At 46.0% G+C, this 22,416-nt stretch overlaps 2 protein-coding genes across 4 annotated transcripts in view; one reads left to right on the forward strand and one right to left on the reverse strand.

Annotated features, from left to right (window-relative positions):
* LOC127595580 (ERC protein 2-like) overlaps positions 1-22,416 on the reverse strand; it is a 175,269-nt gene that overhangs the window by 8,699 nt on the left and 144,154 nt on the right. The window lies entirely within an intron of this gene.
* LOC127595638 (uncharacterized) lies at positions 6,508-7,975 on the forward strand. The gene has a single exon (XM_052057289.1). It carries the CDS (start codon positions 6,830-6,832, stop codon positions 7,463-7,465), a length of 636 nt encoding a protein of 211 aa, XP_051913249.1. The 5' UTR covers positions 6,508-6,829; the 3' UTR covers positions 7,466-7,975.

The raw sequence follows: 22,416 nt of genomic DNA on the forward strand, positions 1-22,416 counted from the left end.
CATTTTCCCCTCACCCATCCACACACACATATAAAAGCCAGCAAAACAAAACCACATTTACACACTATTTCAAAATGGTGCTTTTTTGTCTCGCTTGTCCCATGGGACATAGAAGTCCATGGAAGTGTTCGGGAAAAATGTGGGTAAAGCAGTCTGGACTTGTGCTCCTTTGGGATGCAGCTGGATGGCAAACAAGAATGTTCGGAGAAGCCAGACATTGTAATGCACGAAGCGACAGAGTGGGCTTTGACATCTGGAGAAAACTCCGACAATTTTTACCACTCTGTGGTTGCCATGCTTCTTTCCTTGACTGTGGTATGCTGGCGGCACTAGGCAGAAACTCAATGTGGCTGGACAAGATGGTCAGCTGGCACTGTGGTTGGCATGAAGTTGTTCTTTGCGGTGGCGGTGACAGAGAGTGGCACCCTGTGCAACGTCATTGAGAATGGCAGTCTTTGCACTTCACTATAATAAAGCAGGCGGGTATGTTCTGTGGTGAGCCACAGTCTTGGGGCTCCCGTATGGGCAGGAGCTTTCTATTATAAGAGGAATTACACACTGGACCTGATGCTCCTCGTCCTGCTTTAAAAAGAAAAAAAAAGGTTTTCCTGCCTGTCGAGCTCCGGACCAATTCCCGCGTGCATTTGTTCGTCCGGCCTCCTGGCAGCATTGTAGCACCAGCACGCCCAGGACCAACAGTGGAGAGCAGGGATAAAACTAGTTTAGATCCGTCAAAATTCGATCCAATTGAATTCACTTCTCATATTGATGAAAAGGACGTCATGAGGTACATGCGCGAGCTGGACAGGTTGGACATTACTAATCTATCAAGTGGTGGGGGTGCTTTTTTTGCCAACAATCACAACAGCAGATTGGGAGAATGCTCCGGCAGTTTCATGATATCTATATATTATCCCACTCACTAGACAGGTGAGTGCTTGTCATCATCCAAAAGCTTGGAAGGTTACAAATATGTGTAATTTGGTTTTGTTATGCCCCTTAATGTTTGGTCTATATGCCATCTAAGATAGCATCTTCACATAGGACTTACACAGTTATTAGGTATGGTGACATTTGCTGATATAGCCGCTGCCATTGTTTGCACCGTAAAAAGTATTGTTATGCTGCTACTGTTTGACAGTCATTCCATTTAACTGTGTGATATCTCTAAAATCATAGCAGCATAAACAACATTTTCAAGGCATAAGCAAAACAGATTATTTCCCCCAAACTTTACGCGTGGTGTTATAGGCTGGCTTCACGTCGGTCTTGAACACACAGTTTTTGGGTATGTTAGTATCTGCTGATTCAGCCGCCGTGTGCCAAGTGCTGGATCACATCTTTTGCTATCAACACTTCCCTGTCATAGTTTTGGCTCTTTTAGAACTCCTATTCATTCGCCACGCCTAAGTCGCTCTTTTGATAGCCTATAGAATGCTCAGCACTTCTTTTGCCTCATCTTGTTGTATCACCCTGGTGCGCTACAGCTGTCTACAGTAGAAGTGTAAAAGCAAGGCGCCATTTACGCAAAGTAGCGACACGACTCCTATCCTGCCAAAGTGGCATTGTTTGCATTTGGCGCAGTGCATTGTGGGATGCGTGACATGAAGGTCGAGAGCTCCATGCTTTACTTTAGCCAAGCATCTGTCTGCAACACCTTCGCCAAGATCTACACCTCTCAGTGGCGCTTCAATAGCATGTTAGCATCCAGGTTTCTGGGCCTGGAACATGTCTGAATGAAGATACCAGTGTCGGCAAGGTTGATGGGGATGTGGGCGGAGGGGACAAAAAATGAAATCCGAGCCCACATTAAAGCACCTCCATCAGGTAGGGGATCAGGGGAGGCACCCATTCTCTCAGTGTCTGTGGGGGTCTTGGTTTTTGGAGCCCTATTTCACCTCCATCTGGAAAGAGAATCTGAGGGTAGTCTGATGGTCTGATAAGAGGCCATGCTGACTGACAAGGTAACAACCTCTCACCCCCATCTTAAAAAAATAAAGTTGGTGGATGCAAGCCTAGTAAAAGTGCTTTCTTCTCAGGGTATGGGAGGGAGGGTTGAGGTATTGGCAGTGGTACATTTTTATTTGACTTTGAAAATTTAGAGTGCAAAACTGCACACGGTGATCACAGAAAACAGAGAGACACATACGATAAATGTGTCTCTTAGGTATACTGTATGCACACATTTTATTCAACAAGAAAGTTTCCGAAAGCAATTGTGTGTGTGTGTGTGTGTGTGTGTGTGTGTGTGTGTGTGTATGTGTGTGTGTGTGTGTGTGTGTGTGCGTGCATGCGTGCGTGTGTGTGTGCATGCGTGTGTCACACAAAATATGACCTTGCTCATTTTCTCCTGCACCCCTTAGCCATTTCCGGATGTGGTAATAGCCCCGTGGCTCCATCCTCTCTTTTCAAGATGGCACCAAAGCCACTGACCCTTCGGCTCTCACTTCTAAACCGAGGAGCCTCGTCCCCAGTCTCAGGCCCACACATCTTTCTACTTCTCCATCTGTTCTTTATTGCCCACAGTTCAAGTTCTGCTGCTTCACTGAATTGCCCTTTAACATACTCATTTGGGGAAATCGCATCTTTTCTCAGTTATTTTTGTTGTTGTTGTTTTTCTTTTTTTTAAGACTTTAATAGCTTTAAGACTGAACATACCCTTATAGTACAATAGTGTCACGTCGCGTGTCCGCCAGCAGGTGGCGGGTTTTCTCCCCCGCCATCCGCGCACCTGTCCGTAATTTCGGGCTGATTGCCCTCTTTTATTAAGAGACTCCGACAGTCATCTCGCTGCCGGAGAATTCCACGCCGTGCCATTGCTCTCTCGTGCTAATTCCTCGATTATAGATTACTCGTTGCCTTCTTGCCTTGCGGCCTTTACTCTTGCCATTCGCGATTAGTCACTAAATTGTACTCTCTTATATTGCCTATTCAGTAGTTCCTCGCACCTTGTTTTTTCGGCGAGCGTTTTCGGTTGTTTCCTTATTTCTCCCCTGGTCCTTATTTGACCAGCGTTTTGTGTTACCGTTTTTTCCCTGTCGGGCTCTTTCTGTTTTTGTCATTAAAGACACTCTTTGTTTTGACAAGGTTCTTTCGTGTCTGTTTTCCGGGGATCCAACTCTTTATTTTCATTGTTCTGCACGAAGCGATAGTTATCGCTTCGGACAGAACGTGACAGAATTCTCCGGCCACCATGGATCCCGCAGACATCGAAAGAATTTTGTCCGCTCTTTCCCGACAAGAGCAACAGATGAGTCAGCAGGGCCAAGCCATTAGGGAACTCCGTGGCGCGGTCTCCATGCTGGCTCATCGGTCCGATGATTTAGAACCTCGGTTGGTCCGGGTGGAAGAGCGGAGACCATCTCCCCCCGGGGTTCGTTCTATCATTCCCGAAGCGCCCCCCTCATATCCCATTATGACGAGGGAGCCATCGCTTCCACACCCCCCTCGCTACGGGGGCGAGCACGGGCAGTGTGGACACTTCCTCCACCAGTGCTCTCTCATTTTTGATCAACAGCCGTCTGCCTATGCTAATGACGCCGCCAAGGTGGCTTATGTCATGAGTCTGTTAACAGGTCCGGCAGCATCGTGGGCGATTGCGACAAGTGACGCCAAGCCGAATCTCCGTACTTCGTTCCCCGACTTCGTGGCTGCGTTCCGCCGGGTGTTCCATCATCCCGTGCGGGGCAGAGAGGCAGAGGGCCGGTTACTCGCCATCCACCAGGGGGAGCGATCGGTAGCGGACTACTCCATCGAGTTCCGGATCCTGGCCGCCCAGAGTGGATACGATGATCGGGCGCTGTGTGGCCTATTTCGCCGTGGACTAAACCCTCAACTCAAGGACGAGCTGGCGACCCGCGACCACAGCACCAACCTGGAGGAATTAATCGACCTCTCCCTCCTCATGGACAATCGCCTGAGGGAGCGAAGCCGGGAGCGTGGGGGTGAGCGGCCCCAGTTCCGACGAACACCCACGGAGGAACAGGTGCAGCTGGGAGGCAGGGACGCTGGTGCGGAGGAAGGAAAGCGTCGTTTCAGCGATCGAGCGACGACTGACGGCGTTCCACCATCTCCTCACGCCGCAACCAGCCATCCGGGGTCGTCACCCCCTGCCCACCAGGAGTACTGTGAGTCACGACCGCGCGCGCCTCCCTTCGAGTCTAGGCGAGTCGACTCGCGGCCTGGTCACCCCAACAGACTCGAACTCGAGGGGGAGATATTAGGGGGGTCCCGGTCGTGGCGGGTTCGGGCTCTGGTAGACTCGGGGGCAGATGACTGCATAATGGACACCGATCTCGCTTCCGAGCTGGGTTGTTCCGTGGAGAAGCTGATAGATAGGAAGCGGGTTTGTGATCTTGATGGGCGTCTCCTGGCGGTAGTTACGCATAGGACGGAGCCGTTGAAACTTCTACTGTCCGGCAACCATGTCGAACATCGTCGTTTTTACTTAATGCGGTCTCGCAACGCCCCGATCGTTCTCGGGTTACCCTGGCTCAAGACACACAATCCCGTGATTTCCTGGGCGCGCCCAGCGATAGACAGCTGGAGCCAGTACTGTTACCAGCACTGTCTGCAATCGGCCGTCGGGAGGCATGAACGTGTCACACCCCCCGAGGAGATCTGCCTTGACGGAGTGCCGGATTGCTATCGGGATCTAAAGGAGGTGTTCAGCGAGGATCGTGCCCACTCTTTGCCTCCACACCGCCCCTACGATTGTGCTATAGACCTGCAGGCGGGCGCTCCGTTGCCGACCTCGCGGCTGTATCAGGTGTCCCAACCCGAGCGCGAGGCATTGACGGAGTACATCAACAGCTCGCTCGCCGCAGGTCTTATTAGACCATCGCGTTCACCGTTAGGGGCGGGTTTTTTCTTCGTAGGGAAAAAAGACAAGACCCTGCGACCCTGCGTAGATTATCGGGGTTTAAACGAGATAACTATTAAGAATAGATACCCGCTACCCTTGCTGGACTCCGCCTTCGCCCCATTACAGTCAGCCACCATTTTCTCCAAATTAGACTTGCGCAGCGCTTACCACTTGGTTCGCATCCGGGAGGGTGACGAGTGGAAGACGGCTTTTAAGACCCCTCTGGGTCATTTTGAATACTTGGTTATGCCTTTTGGGCTCACCAACGCCCCTGCCGTTTTCCAAAACCTAATCAATGATGTGCTAAGGGACATGATTAACATCTTTTGTTTCGTTTACCTTGACGATATTTTAATTTTTTCCCGGTCATTACACGAGCACCAGCAACACGTTAGGCTGGTGCTACAACGTCTACTGGAGAACCGGCTCTTCGTCAAGGCAGAAAAGTGTGAATTCCATGTTCCCGTCATCTCCTTCCTAGGGTTCATTATTGAACAGGGCAGGTTAAGGGCGGACCCCATTAAGACGCGTGCCGTCACTAACTGGCCGGTTCCAACCAATCGCAAGGAACTGCAGCGCTTTCTGGGGTTCGCCAACTTCTACCGACGCTTCATCCGCGGTTATAGTCAGAAGGCGCTCCCCTTAACCCGCCTTACGTCCATTAAAACCCCATTTAAGTGGGATCCGACCGCGGATGCGGCGTTCGCAAACCTGAAGGCGGCGTTCACCAGTCCCCCCGTACTACAGCACCCTGATCCTGATCTCCCCTTTATCGTGGAGGTGGACGCCTCGGATTCGGGGGTGGGGGCTGTGCTGTCCCAGCGCTCTCCGGTCGACCAGAAGTTGCACCCCTGCGCCTTTTTCTCCCGTCGACTCAGTGCCGCCGAGTCCAATTACGACGTGGGCAACCGTGAACTGTTGGCAGTTGTGACCGCCTTGCAGGAATGGCGGCACTGGCTCGAGGGGGCAAAGGAACCCTTCACGGTCTACACAGATCATAAGAACCTCGCCTACCTTCGCTCCGCCAAAAGACTGAACGCCCGTCAGGCCCGGTGGGCCCTCTTCCTCACCAGGTTTGACTTCATCCTCACCTACTCTCCCGGGTCTAAGAACACCAAGCCCGACGCCCTCTCCCGTCTCCACGAGCCTGCGGGGAGGGATCGATCCCCGGAGACCATCCTCCCGACCCGGTGCGTCGTGGGGGCCGTCCAGTGGGAGGTTGAGCAGCGGATCCAGGCAGCCCTGGAGGGGGTTCAGGTGCCGACGGAGTGCCCAGCAGGGAGGCTATTCGTACCTCCCTCCTTACGATCTGAAGTTCTGCAGTGGGGACATGGGTCCAAGGTGGCGTGTCATCCCGGGGTGAACCGGACTGTGCAACTCGTCGCCCAGCGTTTCTGGTGGCCGGAGCTCCGCAACGACGTGACGGAGTTCATCAAGGCCTGCACCTCCTGCGCCTGCGGCAAGTCGTCCCATCAGCCGCCGGCGGGACTGCTCCAGCCGTTGCCCATTCCTCCTCGCCCGTGGTCCCACATCGCCCTGGACTTCGTCACGGGTCTCCCGCCTTCCCGGGGTCGAACTGTCGTACTCACGATCGCGGACCGCTTCTCCAAGGCGGCTCATTTTGTTCCTTTGTCCAGGTTGCCGTCGGCGCTGGAGACCGCCGACCTCCTTGTCGAACACGTCTTCCGTCTCCACGGCATTCCACTGGACATTGTCTCGGACCGGGGGCCCCAGTTCGTATCCCGCGTCTGGAAGCAGTTCTGCCGGTCCCTCGGGGCCACTGCCAGTCTGACCTCGGGGTACCACCCCCAGTCCAATGGACAAGCCGAGCGTGCCAACCAGGATCTGGGGGCGGCCCTCCGCTGTGTGTGCCTTCACCGTCCCTCGTCCTGGGTCGACCACTTACCCTGGGTGGAGTACGCGCACAACACCCTCGTCTCTTCTGCCACCGGTAGGTCCCCCTTCATGGCCGCCTACGGGTACCAGCCGCCGCTGTTCCCGTCCCAGGAGGGGCAGGTGGAGGTCCCCTCTGTGCAGCACCACCTCAAGCGGGCCCATCGCGTGTGGAAGGAGGCCCGGGCTGCGTTGTCCCGCACGGCGGCCAGGAACCAGCGGATCGCGGATCGTCGCCGGCGCCCGGCTCCTTCATACGTGGTAGGACAGAAGGTGTGGTTGGCGACGAGGGATCTTCGGCTGGCCGGCACGTCTGCGAAACTGGGACCCCGATTTACTGGACCGTTCGAGGTCGAGGCCGTCATCAGTCCAGCTGCAGTCAGGCTCCGGCTACCGCCCACCATGAAGGTTCACCCCGTCTTCCACGTCTCCCTTCTCAAACCCGTGTCTCCCAGTGACTTGGCTCCTCCTCCCACGCCGCCGCCACCTCCGCGGGTCGTCGACGGTGACCCGGTGTACACGGTTCGTGCCATCCTGGACTCTCGGCGCAGGGGAAAGGGGTTCCAGTATCTGGTCGACTGGGAGGGCTACGGGCCTGAGGAGCGGCAGTGGGTGCCTCGCTCCTGGATCCTTGATCCGTCCCTTTTGCGCGACTTCCACGCTGCACATCCATCCAAGCCGGGTAGTCCGCCGGGAGGCGTCCATTGAGGGGGGGGTACTGTCACGTCGCGTGTCCGCCAGCAGGTGGCGGGTTTTCTCCCCCGCCATCCGCGCACCTGTCCGTAATTTCGGGCTGATTGCCCTCTTTTATTAAGAGACTCCGACAGTCATCTCGCTGCCGGAGAATTCCACGCCGTGCCATTGCTCTCTCGTGCTAATTCCTCGATTATAGATTACTCGTTGCCTTCTTGCCTTGCGGCCTTTACTCTTGCCATTCGCGATTAGTCACTAAATTGTACTCTCTTATATTGCCTATTCAGTAGTTCCTCGCACCTTGTTTTTTCGGCGAGCGTTTTCGGTTGTTTCCTTATTTCTCCCCTGGTCCTTATTTGACCAGCGTTTTGTGTTACCGTTTTTTCCCTGTCGGGCTCTTTCTGTTTTTGTCATTAAAGACACTCTTTGTTTTGACAAGGTTCTTTCGTGTCTGTTTTCCGGGGATCCAACTCTTTATTTTCATTGTTCTGCACGAAGCGATAGTTATCGCTTCGGACAGAACGTGACAAATAGAGGCAATGCAACCCTTTCCATTTTACAAAGCACTGCCTGATTGGCATAACGCACATTGTAAATAAAGGCCTGGTTAGTTAACTTCATCTGCAATACAGCAAGACACTTTTTGGAACGTGAGCCAAATGTGAAAGCAGACCTTGGAGAAGTCAAGTCGTGTGGATGTGTGTTTCCTCCAAATTGATGCAAAAACTAAGAAGGCGGATTGCAAACACAATGCTTTAGTCTCACGTTTTATAAATAAATAAACATAATCCTTCAGAGTGAGAAATTTGTGTGTGTGTGCGATAAGCCTGAACACTCTACGAGCCTATCTCTACTCTAATAAAACAGTTCACAACAGTTTTTCTCACACTTTTATTTGTTTGGCCTTCTCATGTATGATGAATAACATCTTACTTCATGTCATGGACAAGCAGCGACATAGGGGATTGTTAGAGCTTGCTGTCAAGTGGACTGAGACTGTTTGTTCGAGTGCAGCTGCGGCATGATGCTTAATGCAAGGTAAGTCCGGTCTCAGGAAGAACCAATCATCTTGTTGGCTTGGTCTGCTCGCTGCCCCCAGGGTCAGAGGGAGCCCCAGGACATTTGACACATTGGATACACACTGGGGAAAAGAGCTTTTTACGATGCTTGGTGGTCTGCTACTGATCTCTACCTAATGCCAAGCAGTTAAGGGCCAACTCTGAACAGTGCCAATTGGATCCCCTCTGGAGGGAGAAAACCAACACTGATGACTTGATCTTGGTTTTAATGATTGCTTGCTTAATCACAATCCTTCAAGAAACATGAACATCAGATCAAACCCTCGTGTGTGTGTGTGTGTGTGTGTGTGTGTGTGTGTGTGTGTGTGTGTGTGTGTGTGTGTGTGTGTGTGTGCGTGCGTGCGTGCGTGTGTGCATGCGTGTGTGTGTGTTTGCACGTGTGGTAAATTCTCCATGCTGTGGGATTCTACCGCCTCCAGGCATGAATCTGGGGCAATGAATAAAGCAGGGAAAAATGATCATCAAAAGGTTTGGGTTTGGAGGAAAATGCCCACTTTTGGAGCCTCAGGGATGAGTTGGAGGGAGGTGCGGGTCGGGGTCACTGGGAGTGAGATAGGAAAGACAGAGACTGCAGACTATTTACACGATATAGAGGTTCTCCATAGCAGAAGAGGACCATATTTGATAAGATATTGAGCCAGTTATGACGGAATGCTCTGAACTCTAAACTGCCCCTACTGGGCTGTAAACTGAAAACAACCACTCAGACTCTGTAAAATCATATTCAACATGAGCACACTCCGTGGGCGGCTCTGTACAATGTCATGGAAAGGGATATGAGAGTAACGCTGAAATAAGGGTAGAGCTCATCATAAATAAGCGTCATAGAACGTGATATAAATAATCCTAAATAGTTTTGATGAAGAGCTTCATGTATTTGTAATATTTATTGCAGAAATGTAGTGTAGCCCATAAACAGACTCCCAGATAGCAATGAACATTTAGTGCAGACGCAAGATTCATGCAGCAGGTTATGATGCACTGCTAGCATAAGATAAGCAAATATGCTTTGTTATGATAGAGAGGAATGATGTACAGTCCAGCTGGGATGATATTGTACGTAAACATGTCCTCACCCTGTTTATGAAAGTCTGAGAAGTTGAATATATATGTGCTAGCTAGGTTAGGCTTGCTGGTTTCTTGAAGAAAAACGTATGATGTGCTGTTCCAAACATCTAAACATTCAAGGCAGCAAATAAAATGATTCCCATCATTGCACAAAAATAAGTGGCGAAAACGTATTGAGTAGAGTGCTTGCAGACTTTCAGTAAATGGAAAAGAATCAAACAGCTCATTTAGTATGAAATGTTGCTTCGTGAGTGTGCGTGTGTGTGAGTCTGTGTGTGTGTGTGAGTCTGTGTGTGTGTGTGTGTGTGTGTGTGTGTGTGTGTGTGTGTGTGTGTGTGTGTGTGTGTGTGTGTGTGTGCGTGTAAACTTCCATCCATTTGTCTGGGCAGCGCTGGGAATAGTATCGGCTTAACGCTGAAAGAATTCAGGCCTCCCGAGCAAGGTCATGTGCTGATGTTTAGTAGGAGCTTTCTCAGGTCACAGATTGTGACTTTCAACCATCACTCACATTACCCCACATCCTTGAGTAGGCCAGTTAAAATGGCATACCCCGCATTTCTCCCCCAGTTTTCTGTAATGACAGATGACAGCCATCTCGCTCGACTTACCTAGTTGAAGGAGAAGTCAAGCAAAATAGCTGCGATGAAACAAATACCCTTCGCATATACAAACCTCAGGTTGGGTCATTTGGAAAAAAATGTAGTTCTTTAGAAAACCAAAAATCCTCTGAACAATTCTATATGTCCACTGTTGGGGGCAACAATTGTGACCTGCACAGTGTGAGCAGTTGAAGACTAAAGATGATTTTGCCATGGTAAAACTTGACTGACTTGACCTAAACCCCACTGGGACGAACTAGAATGTGAATTGTGAGCGAGGCACTCTCGCTCACCATCGTTTGACTTCAAAAATCCTCTTCTGCATGACAGGACAGAAATTCAGGCAGTCACAGAGACAAATTCGTGGAAAATCTTCCTACGACATTAAAAGCTTTTTAGCTTTGGAGCTGCCCAGGTGATTTGTGTTAACAATGATTCAGTTGCTGCTCCTAGATTAGCTCATACTTCTGTCTGCTTTTACTAAACTTGCAATCCAATTGAAACCCGACCAGTATAACATATCTGAGTTAACACAAATTCAACTTCACACACAATTATATCAACATTGGCTACTATTATTACATGCTAGAAGATATTAAGTTTTCGTTGGGTGAAAAAATTTGCTTTGATGAAAATATTTTTGTTCAGTCTTTCTGAATGAAATTAACAATACTAATTAGCTAGCTAACTCCATACAGACAACAATACCAAGGGGAACCCACACAGGCAGAGGAAAAACATGCATCTTAAAGTCAACCTTGGACTGTCTTGTAGTGACTCAACAATGAAAACCACTCATTCACCGGGGGAAAAATAATTAGGTGATACAATTGGTAAATTAACATTTCAACACGAACGACACCATGTGAAATAAAAAAGATATAAACAGCAACAGTTGCTGAATGTTGGATGTGTGCCATTAGTCAGGCATAATATGAATGGGCCCAGAATAAAAGATTTGGGCATGATGCCAGGGTTGAGCCAACTAAGAGGTATAACGTACCCAGCAGCGGTTAAGCAAACAGACTGGTCCCCCTGAAGTGCACTGACCAAATTGCACCTGATGCTTAGCTTGGCATCAGTTCTGTTCCTGACTGAACAGGAATGCCCCAACCATGATTTTGAATGTTGCTTTGGAACTATTTTTTTAACCGAACTGTGTGTGCACATGTGTGCATGTGGAACTAAGACTAATCTGCAACAGAAAATAGTCCAAATTCAAAGTGTGCTGCATGAAACACATAAACACAGCAGAGTATGCCACAAAACAATTGCATGAACAATTAGCATTTGTTGCCCAACACACTACACAAAATGCACTGGTGACATGCATGCATGTGGACAGCGTTCATGTTCGGCCCACTGCAAATTAAACATGATTTAACTGGAGAATTGGGAAAATACGATTTACGAAATACGAATTGGGAAATACGGTTGGCAACTTACAGCTGCCGATTGATCACCATGCTTGAAATCAACTCGCTGCAATGACAAAACTGTGACCCTTGGTGCTCAGTTTTGAGAAAGTGGATGCTTGAGAATTCTTGGCAATAATTGCATCACTCATTGATGCACACTGATACTCTTCACTGTTCACTTTTTGGCCACAAGTGCATATACAATTATAAATAAGTATTATGGTAAGAATCTCAATCAATATTAATATCTTCTTCTTTTCCTTTTGGCTTTTCTCTTCAGGGGTTGCCACAGCGAATCAGTTGCCTTTATCTATGTGTATCCTCTTCTCTCACACCAGCTACCTTCATGTCCTCTTTCACTACATCCATAAACCTCCTATTTGGTCTTCCTCTTGGCCTCCTGCCTGACAGTACAAGACTCAGCATCCTTCTCCCAATATATTCACTCTCTCTCCTCAGGACATGTCCAAACCATCTCAGTCTGGCCTCTCTGACTTTCTCTCCAAAACCTCTAATATGAATTGTCCCTTTGATATACTCGTTCCTGATTCTATCTAACCTGGTCACTTCCAAAGAGAACCTCAACATCTTCATCTCTGCTACCTCCAGCTCTGCCTCCTGTCTTTTCTTTTCTTCAGTGGCACTGTCTCCAGTCCAAACAGCATGGCTTGTCTCACTACAATTTTATACACCCTTCCTTTCATCTTTGCTGAAACTCTTGTATCACACATCATACCTGACACTTTTCTCCAGCCGTTCCAGCCTGCCTGAACACGCTTCCTCACCTCTTTTCCACACTGTCCCTTGCTCTGGACATTTGACCCCAAGTACTTAAAATACTCCACCCTCTTTATCTGTATTCCTTGTAATCCCACTCTTGTACTTGGGTCCTTCTCATTCACACACATGTACTCCGTCTTGCTGTGAATGACCTTCATTCCTCTCCTTTCCAGGACAAACCTCCACGTCCCTAGTTTCTCCTCCACCAATTCCCTGCTCTCACTACAGATCACAATGTCATCTGCAAACATTATAGTCCATGGAGATTCATGTCTAACATCGTCTGTCAGCCTGTCCATCACCATAGTGAATAAGAAGAGGCTCAGAGCTGACTCCTGGTGAAGTTCCACCTCCACCTAGAATTCCTCCGTCACACCGGCAGCACACCTCATCGAGGTCGTCCAGTCATCGTACATGTCCTGCACTGCTCTAACGTAATTCTCACCCCAGACTTCCGCATACAATACCACAGTTCTTCTCTGTCAGCCTGTCCATCACCATAGCGAGTAAGAAGGGGCTCAGAGCTGACCCCTGGTGAAGTTCCACCTCCACCTTGAATTCCTCCGTCACACCGGCAGCACACCTCACCACTGTCTTACAGTCATCATAACATACTTCTCTGTCACCTCAGACTTCATCATACAATACCACAGTTCTTCTCTGGACACCCTGTCATACGCTTTCTCCAGATCTACAAAGACACAATGCAGTTCCCTCTGATCTTCTCTGTACTTCTCTATAAACATCATTGAAGCAAATACTGCATCTCTCGTACTCCTTTTTTTGGCATGAACCCATACTCCTGCTCACAAATGCTCACTTCTGCTCGTAGTCTAGCTTCAACTACTCTTTCCCAGAGTTTCATTGTATGGCTCATCAACTTCATTCCTCTGTAGTTACTACAACTCTGCACATCTCCCTTGTTCTTAAAAATGGGCACCAGCACACTTCTCCTCCATTCCTCAGGCATCTTCTCACCATCTAAGATCTTGTTGAACAACCCATTCAGAAACTCCACTGCCACCTCTCCTACACACTTCCATACCTCCGTTGGTAAATCGTCAGGCCCGAGTGCCTTTCTACTCTTCATCCTCTTCAGCGCCCTCCTCACTTCATCCTTGCTATTTTTTCCTGGCCCACAACAGTCACATCTTCTCATTCATCAACTCTTCAAAGTACTCTTTCCAACTTCCCATCACACCAGTGGTACCTGTCAATACATTTCCATCTCTATCCTTCATCACCGTAACCTGCTGCATGTCTTTATCATCTCTGTCTCTCTGTCTCGCCAACCTAACAGATTAGTCTCTCCTTCCTTGCTGTCCAGACGAGCAAACAAGTCATCGTAGGCCTCTTGTTTGGACTTCGCCACCTCTACTTTCACCGTGCGCTGCCTCTGCCTGTACTCCTATCTACTCTTTTCAGTCCTCTCAGTGTCCCACTTCTTCTTAGCTAACCCTTTTCTCTGTATACACTCCTCCACCTCCCCATTCCACCACCAAGTCTCCTTATCTACTTTTCTTCCAGATGATACACCAAGTACTTTCCGACCTGTCTCTCTGATCACATTCGCTGCAGTTTTCCAGTCACCTGGAAGCACCTCCTGCCCACCAGATGCTTGTCTCAACTCCTTCCTAAAAGTCATGCAACAATCTTCCTTTTCAGCTTCACCATTTTGTCCTCCTCTCTGCTTTTGCTTTCTTCATCTTGCTCACTACCAGAGTCATCCTACACACCACCAACCTGTCTGGCTACACTCTCACATACCACTACTTTGCAGTCACTGATTTCCTTCAGATGGTACCGTCTATACAAAATGTAGTCTACTTGTGTACTCCTGCCTCCACTCTCGTAGGTCACCCTATGTCCCTGCCTCTTCTGAAAGAAAGTATTCACTATAGCCATTTCCATCCTCTTAGCAAAGTCAACCACCCTCTGTCCTTCTGCGTTCCTCGTCTGGCGTCCAAACCTGCCCGTCACCTCCTCATTATCTGTTTCCTGCGCCAACATGCCCATTGAAGTCTGCACCAATTACGACTCTCACTTCTAGGGATGTTCTGTATCACTTCATCAAGGTCCAACCAAAATTTCTCCTTCTCCTCCAACTCACATCCTACCTGTGGGGCATACCCACGAACAACATTGAACACCACACCTTCAATTTCTAGCTTCAGACTCGTCATTCTGACACTCTTTTTACTTCTAAGACATTCCTAACAAACTCCTCCTTCAAGATAACTGACTCCATTTCTCTTCCTACACCATGATAGAACAACTTGAACCCTGATCCTAAGCTTCTAGCGTTGCGCCCTTTCCACCTGGTCCCCTGGACACACAGTATGTCTACCTTCCTCCTCTGCATCATGTCAACCAACTCTCTAACTTTTCCTGTCATAGTTCCAACATTCAAAATCCCTACTTGCATTCGTATACTCTTGGCGTTCCACTTCTCTCTTTTCCTACGGACACACCTCCCTCCGCTCCTTCTTCTTAAAGCAATATTAATATATACTGCGTGATTGGTACAGCTTGGCGGCAGCCTGCTGAATCTTGCTGAAATTTGTTGTGAAAGCTGATGTGATACAACACAACATTTTTGATTGACGCTGCCCGTCTTCAAAACCCTCCTCAAAACTCACTTGCATTCTTTGGCATTCGACTCAGCATGACTTAGATTTGTTCTTGGTTTTACTGTTTGGTGCTTTCTACCACCTTTATTACCGATTTGTCTTACTGTTTATTGTGCATGTTAAATTGCTCCATGTACAACACTTTGTATGCAGCGATGGCTGTTTGAAAGTGCTCTATAAATACTGTTGACTTGACTGTTATCTGGTAGGTTGTGATGACATTCACCTGATTCAAATTTTGAAGTAGAGTAAAACTCATGACTGATGATTGGCAACTCTTGAATACTAGTTGAAGAACCCCGCACATTGCATGACAGTTCAATCGCGTTTGGCTGCGTCGCTCCATATGTGCCGAGTTTGCGAGAGATAGTGTTGCACGAGCATTATTACACTGTCTAGAGCCCACTTACTTTATGGCAGACATTCACCGGCTCGGAAAGACTCACTAGAATGCCTCCAAGCAATATTGTAAGAATCCAACATCCGACTGTCAGATCATAGGGACAGAGAGGGCGTGAGAGATTATACCTTTTTGTGTCCCCAGACAGTAATAAAGAAACAGTTGGAGATGCATTGCGTCATGATTGCAGTGTCTGCACGAATGTTGCCGTTGTTCTAATTCACACTTGGGTGTAGATTTACCTGAACTCTATCCTGCATGCTTGCGAGTAAAGCTTCTTTGGGCTTGTCTACTTTTTACACTGTGGTGTATTATCTATCCCTGCAGTCATTTTCTACTTCTTACACTGTTCAGGATTGCAGAGACACTATAGTCTGTCCATGTTGACTGGGGTTGAATGGTAGACTATAACTTGGATTGGTCCCCAGTCAATTACAGGGCACAAACAAAGGAATGCATTCACACTCACATCAACACCTTTGGTCACAGACCAGGAATCAAAGGCCAGTTCATTGTGACTTTTATCTCAATGCCTTAAATTCACGTCTGCCTCTTTCTTGATTGCTTTTTGAGGTATTACCAAGTTTTGCAATCAATATACCGCAACACCTTATATACCTGTACAGTTACAGCACATTCAAGTGAGGAAGCAGCAAATGACAAAGACCTGAGCATTACTCAAGGAATACGAGAGGCAGAGACAGAAACAAGAAGTGATGTTTAAAAAAAGTGGAGGTGTAATAACAGTGGTTAAGTCTTGCTCTTTCATTGAGGAAATCTGGCCAGGGTTATTTCACAGTGTCGGAATCTCCTGTGGCCCAGATCAAAGACTTGGCCAGAGACAGAGCTTGTAGACAGCGCGAGGAACAGGTGACAGCTCTTCCCCATATGGAGGCACTCATACACACACACACACACACACACACACACACACACACACACATACACACACACACACACACACACACACACACACACACACACACACACACACACACACACACACATACGTGTTTTGGTGCATTTTCAGGACGTCCGTTTGTTCACCCGACATATGGGTACATGCCTTTCCCGTGGTCCTACAGGCTCCAAAAAAATATGGTAACCATGAAAAAAAATCAGGAAGACAGCCATCTACTCAGATTTTGGCTAGGACGTAATTTTTTTTTGATTTATGACAAAACTACTACATATGAGGACATTGACAGGTTTTTGTGTATTATGGAGACAGTCACCTCAAACACACTACCATTTCATGTTTTTGTGAATTTTGAGCCCCCTAGATACACATCATTTTCAAGTATATATGACTTATGAAGACCAGCTAAGAGTAAAGTGTGTATTTTTAAATTGACTCATGTTACATACCAACAGTATATGTTAGGCACATGTGTCCAATTGTCATGCTCGGGCATGGGGAGAACTCTACAAAGGAAGGAAGCCCAGATTCAAACATTCAAATATCAATTGCTGAACTGTGAGGCGAATGTGCCAAACAGTCGTTACACCCGTCATCCCTCAAATATTCACATTAACAATACAAGATAGTAAAATAAGCTGTGAAGAAGAAGAGACGGTTAAGTATGCGGTCAGTCCACTTTCTTATTTTTTAATTGCTGACAAATATGAAATTATGAACACAGAAAACATGCCACCTCATCTCCATGACACAAAGCACTGCAATAGATGAGGGTTGTTTAAACTGAAGAAGATTATGTCAAAATGTGAATACTGCGATGAAGAATTTTTAATGAATCTGGCCATATATTGTGCCATGTGTGTAGCAACTTCTTTAGCTACCGTTAGACAAAAGCAACTTTTATAAAAGTATTGAAATTCTTGAAATAGGATGAATTCAAATGTTTCAGGGTTTTTCCGAAATATCACCTCAAACCTAATAAGCCTATCTTTTGTGAGAAGTTTGTATATCGTACGTACGTTTATATACAGCAGGGGTGTCCAAGGTCAGTCCTCAAGGGCCGCTGTCTTTTTGTTTTCCAGCTCTCCCAGGATGTTCTAATGCTGCATCAGAGCTGACTGATGAACTGATCATCTGAAACAGGTGTGATGCAGCCGGGAGAGCTGGAAAACAGGCACGACAGTGGCCCTCCAGGCCCAGATCGGGACATGCCTGATATACAGTATAATTTACATGATCATACATCTTCAAGGATTTTCCAAATTGCTCTTGAAGATCATGAAACAACAAACGTGAAACACAGTATTAAACAACAAATATGAAATCCATAATTGACCATCCCACCCTAAATGCACCATTGCTATTGCTTTAGTTAACTTGAACTGAAATGTACCCAGACGTGCTCGCATTTCAATGGACTAGCCATTCATTTCCCTTTTTAATGCAGTTATATCCTGTTGTGGATGTAGTTTTTGATGGACACCCAGCCTCTGTCTTTCAGAGCTGCTGGCTCTGCGTGGAGACAGGACTCACAGCTCGTTTTACCTGAAACTTTATGGCTTGTTATGAAATCAAACATATGTCGCTCAACAGCCTTCACTTCATCATCTGTCCACGTGTGTCTCTTATTCCCACCTGTAAAAGAAGGCATTATTTATTAAAAATGGAAAAATAAAATAATCAAGATATTCCAGGAAATAATGAGAATTCTGAAAATTTGAGAATTTATCTCTCATTCCATTCATGGTCTCCAGAGGGTTCAGTCAGGTCACTTGGTGTCTGGAACATAACATTACGGTGTCAAAATATTCAGCATTCTTCATTCTGACCAGTTAAGAAATTAATAAACATTAATTATCATTGAACATTGCTCACGGGAGAGTTTGGGATGAATATACCACACTATAGAAAGTTAACACTGTTCAGTTTTGTGGAACAGCAATATGGGGACATTCGAACACAGGCTCTCCAGAGTTAGGTTAAGACAAAAGTCATGTCACCTGAAACACACTCAGGTTTTTCAGGTCTGAAGAAATATGAGGACATGACGACTGAAATCATGGAGAGTCCATGTTTCTGATTTATAACTTCTCCTGTGTTTGTCAAAGAAAGCTGAAAACTCAAACCTAGTATATCATGATAAGAAGTAGTAACCTGTTGTAAGGATGAAGTGGATCTCTCACTCCATTCTTAGTTTCCAGAGGGTTCAGTCAGGTACCTGTCACTTGATGTCTGCAACATAACAACATTACGGTGTCAAAAGTTTCAGCATTCTTCATTCTGACCAGTTAAGAAATGAATAAACATTATTTCTCATTGAACATTGCTCACAGGAAAGTTTGGGAATAATGTACCACACTATAGTAAGTTAACACTGTTCAGCTCTGAGTAACAGCAATATGGGGACATTCGAACACAGGCTCTCCAGAGTTAGGTTAAGACAAAAGTCATGACACCTGAAACACACTCAGGTTTTTCAGGTCTAAAGAAATATGAGGACATGACGACTGAAATCATGGAGAGTCCATGTTTCTGATTTATAACTTCTCCTGTGTTTTTCAAAGAAAGCTGAAAACTCAAACCTAGTATATCATGACAAGAAGTAGTAACCTGTTGTAAGAATGAAGTGGATCTCTCACTCCATTCATGGTCTCCAGAGGGTTCAGTCAGGTCACTTGGTGTCTGCAACATAACATTACGGTGTCAAAATATTCAGCATTCTTCATTCTGACCAGTTAAGAAATGAATAAATATTAATTATCATTGAACATTGCTCACGGGAGAGTTTGGGATGAATATACCACACTATAGAAAGTTAACACTGTTCAGTTCTGTGGAACAGCAATATGGGGACATTCGAACACAGGCTCTCCAGAGTTAGGTTAAGGCAAAAGTCATGTCACCTGAAACACACTCGGGTTTTTCAGGTCTAAAGAAATATGAGGACATGACGACTGAAATCATGGAGAGTCCATGTTTCTGATTTAAAACTTCTCCTGTGTTTGTCAAAGAACATTGAAAATTCAAACCTAGTATATCATGATAAGAAATAGTAACCTGTTGTAAGGATGAAGTGGATCTCTCACTCCATTCTTGGTTTCCAGAGGGTTCAGTCAGGTACCTGTCACTTGATGTCTGCAACATAACAACATTACGGTGTCAAAAGTTTCAGCATTCTTCATTTTGACCAGTTAAGAAATGAATAAATATTAATTATCATTGAACATTGCTCACGGGAGAGTTTGGGATGAATATACCACACGATAGAAAGTTAAAACTGTTCAGTTCTGTGGAACAGCAATATGGGGACATTCGAACACAGGCTCTCCAGAGTTAGGTTAAGGCAAAAGTCATGTCACCTGAAACACACTCGGGTTTTTCACGTCTAAAGAAATATGAGGACATGACGACTGAAATCATGGAGAGTCCATGTTTCTGATTTATAACTTCTCCTGTGTTTGTCAAAGAACATTGAAAATTCAAACCTAGTATATCATGATAAGAAGTAGTAACCTGTTGTAAGAATGAAGTGGATCTCTCACTCCATTCATGGTCTCCAGAGGGTTCAGTCAGGTCAGTTGGTGTCTGCAACATAACATTACGGTGTCAACATATTCAGCATTCTTCATTCTGACCAGTTAAGAAATGAATAAACATTAATTATCATTGAACATTGCTCACGGGAGAGTTTGGGATGAATATACCACACTATAGAAAGATAACACTGTTCAGTTCTGTGGAACAGCAATATGGGGACATTCGAACACAGGCTCTCCAGAGTTAGGTTAAGGCAAAAGTCATGTCACCTGAAACACACTCGGGTTTTTCAGGTCTAAAGAAATATGAGGACATGACGACTGAAATCATGGAGAGTCCATGTTTCTGATTTATAACTTCTCCTGTGTTTGTCAAAGAACATTGAAAATTCAAACCTAGTATATCATGATAAGAAGTAGTAACCTGTTGTAAGAATGAAGTCGATCTCTCACTCCATTCATGGTCTCCAGAGGGTTCAGTCAGGTCAGTTGGTGTCTGCAACATAACATTACGGTGTCAACATATTCAGCATTCTTCATTCTGACCAGTTAAGAAATGAATAAACATTAATTATCATTGAACATTGCTCACGGGAGAGTTTGGGATGAATATACCACACTATAGAAAGATAACACTGTTCAGTTCTGTGGAACAGCAATATGGGGACATTCAAACACAGGCTCTCCAGAGTTAGGTTAAGGCAAAAGTCATGTCACCTGAAACACACTCGGGTTTTTCAGGTCTAAAGAAATATGAGGACATGACGACTGAAATCATGGTGAGTCGATGTTTCTGATTTATAACTTCTCCTGTGTTTGTCAAAGAAAGCTGAATACTCAAACCTAGTCTATCATGATAAGAAGTAATAACCTGTTGTAAGAATGAAGTGGATCTCTCACTCCATTCATGGTCTCCAGAGGGTTCAGTCAGGTCAGTTGGTGTCTGCAACATAACATTACGGTGTCAACATATTCAGCATTCTTCATTCTGACCAGTTAAGAAATGAATAAACATTAATTATCATTGAACATTGCTCACGGGAGAGTTTGGGATGAATATACCACACGATAGAAAGTTAACACTGTTCAGTTCTGTGGAACAGCAATATGGGGACATTCGAACACAGGCTCTCCAGAGTTAGGTTAAGGCAAAAGTCATGTTACCTGAAACACACTCGGGTTTTTCAGGTCTAAAGAAATATGAGGACATGACGACTGAAATCATGGAGAGTCCATGTTTCTGATTTATAACTTCTCCTGTGTTTGTCAAAGAACATTGAAAATTCAAACCTAGTATATCATGATAAGAAGTAGTAACCTGTTGTAAGGATGAAGTGGATCTCTCACTCCATTCTTGGTTTCCAGAGGGTTCAGTCAGGTACCTTGTCACTTGATGTCTGCAACATAACATTACGGTGTCAAAAGTTTCAGCATTCTTCATTCTGACCAGTTAAGAAATGAATAAACATTATTTCTCATTGAACATTGCTCACAGGAGAGTTCGGGAATAATGTACCACACTATAGTAAGTTAACACTGTTCAGCTCTGAGTAACAGCAATATGGGGACATTCGAACACAGGCTCTCCAGAGTTAGGTTAAGGCAAAAGTCATGTCACCTGAAACACACTCGGGTTTTTCAGGTCTAAAGAAATATGAGGACATGACGACTGAAATCATGGAGAGTCCATGTTTCTGACTTATAACTTCTCCTGTGTTTGTCAAAGAAAGCTGAAAACTCAAACCTAGTATATCATGATAAGAAGTAGTAACCTGTTGTAAGAATGAAGTGGATCTCTCACTCCATTCATGGTCTCCAGAGGGTTCAGTCAGGTCAGTTGGTGTCTGCAACATAACATTACGGTGTCAACATATTCAGCATTCTTCATTCTGACCAGTTAAGAAATGAATAAACATTAATTATCATTGAACATTGCTCACGGGAGAATTTGGGATGAATATACCACACTATAGAAAGTTAACACTGTTCAGTTCTGTGGAACAGCAATATGGGGACATTCGAACACAGGCTCTCCAGAGTTAGGTTAAGGCAAAAGTCATGTCACCTGAAACACACTCGGGTTTTTCAGGTCTAAAGAAATATGAGGACATGACGACTGAAATCATGGAGAGTCCATGTTTCTGATTTATAACTTCTCCTGTGTTTGTCAAAGAACATTGAAAATTCAAACCTAGTCTATCATGATAAGAAGTAGTAACCTGTTGTAAGGATGAAGTGGATCTCTCACTCCATTCTTGGTTTCCAGAGGGTTCAGTCAGGTACCTGTCACCTGATGTCTGCAACATAACAACATTACGGTGTCAAAAGTTTCAGCATTCTTCATTCTGACCAGTTAAGAAAGGAATAAATATTAATTATCATTGAACATTGCTCACGGGAGGGTTTGGGATGAATATACCACACGATAGAAAGTTAACACTGTTCAGTTCTGTGGAACAGCAATATGGGGACATTCGAACACAAGCTCTCCAGAGTTAGGTTAAGACAAAAGTCATGTCACCTGAAACACACTCAGG

Source organism: Hippocampus zosterae, chromosome 2, assembly GCF_025434085.1.
Source record: "Hippocampus zosterae strain Florida chromosome 2, ASM2543408v3, whole genome shotgun sequence".
NCBI classification, from domain to species: Eukaryota; Metazoa; Chordata; class Actinopteri; order Syngnathiformes; family Syngnathidae; genus Hippocampus; species Hippocampus zosterae.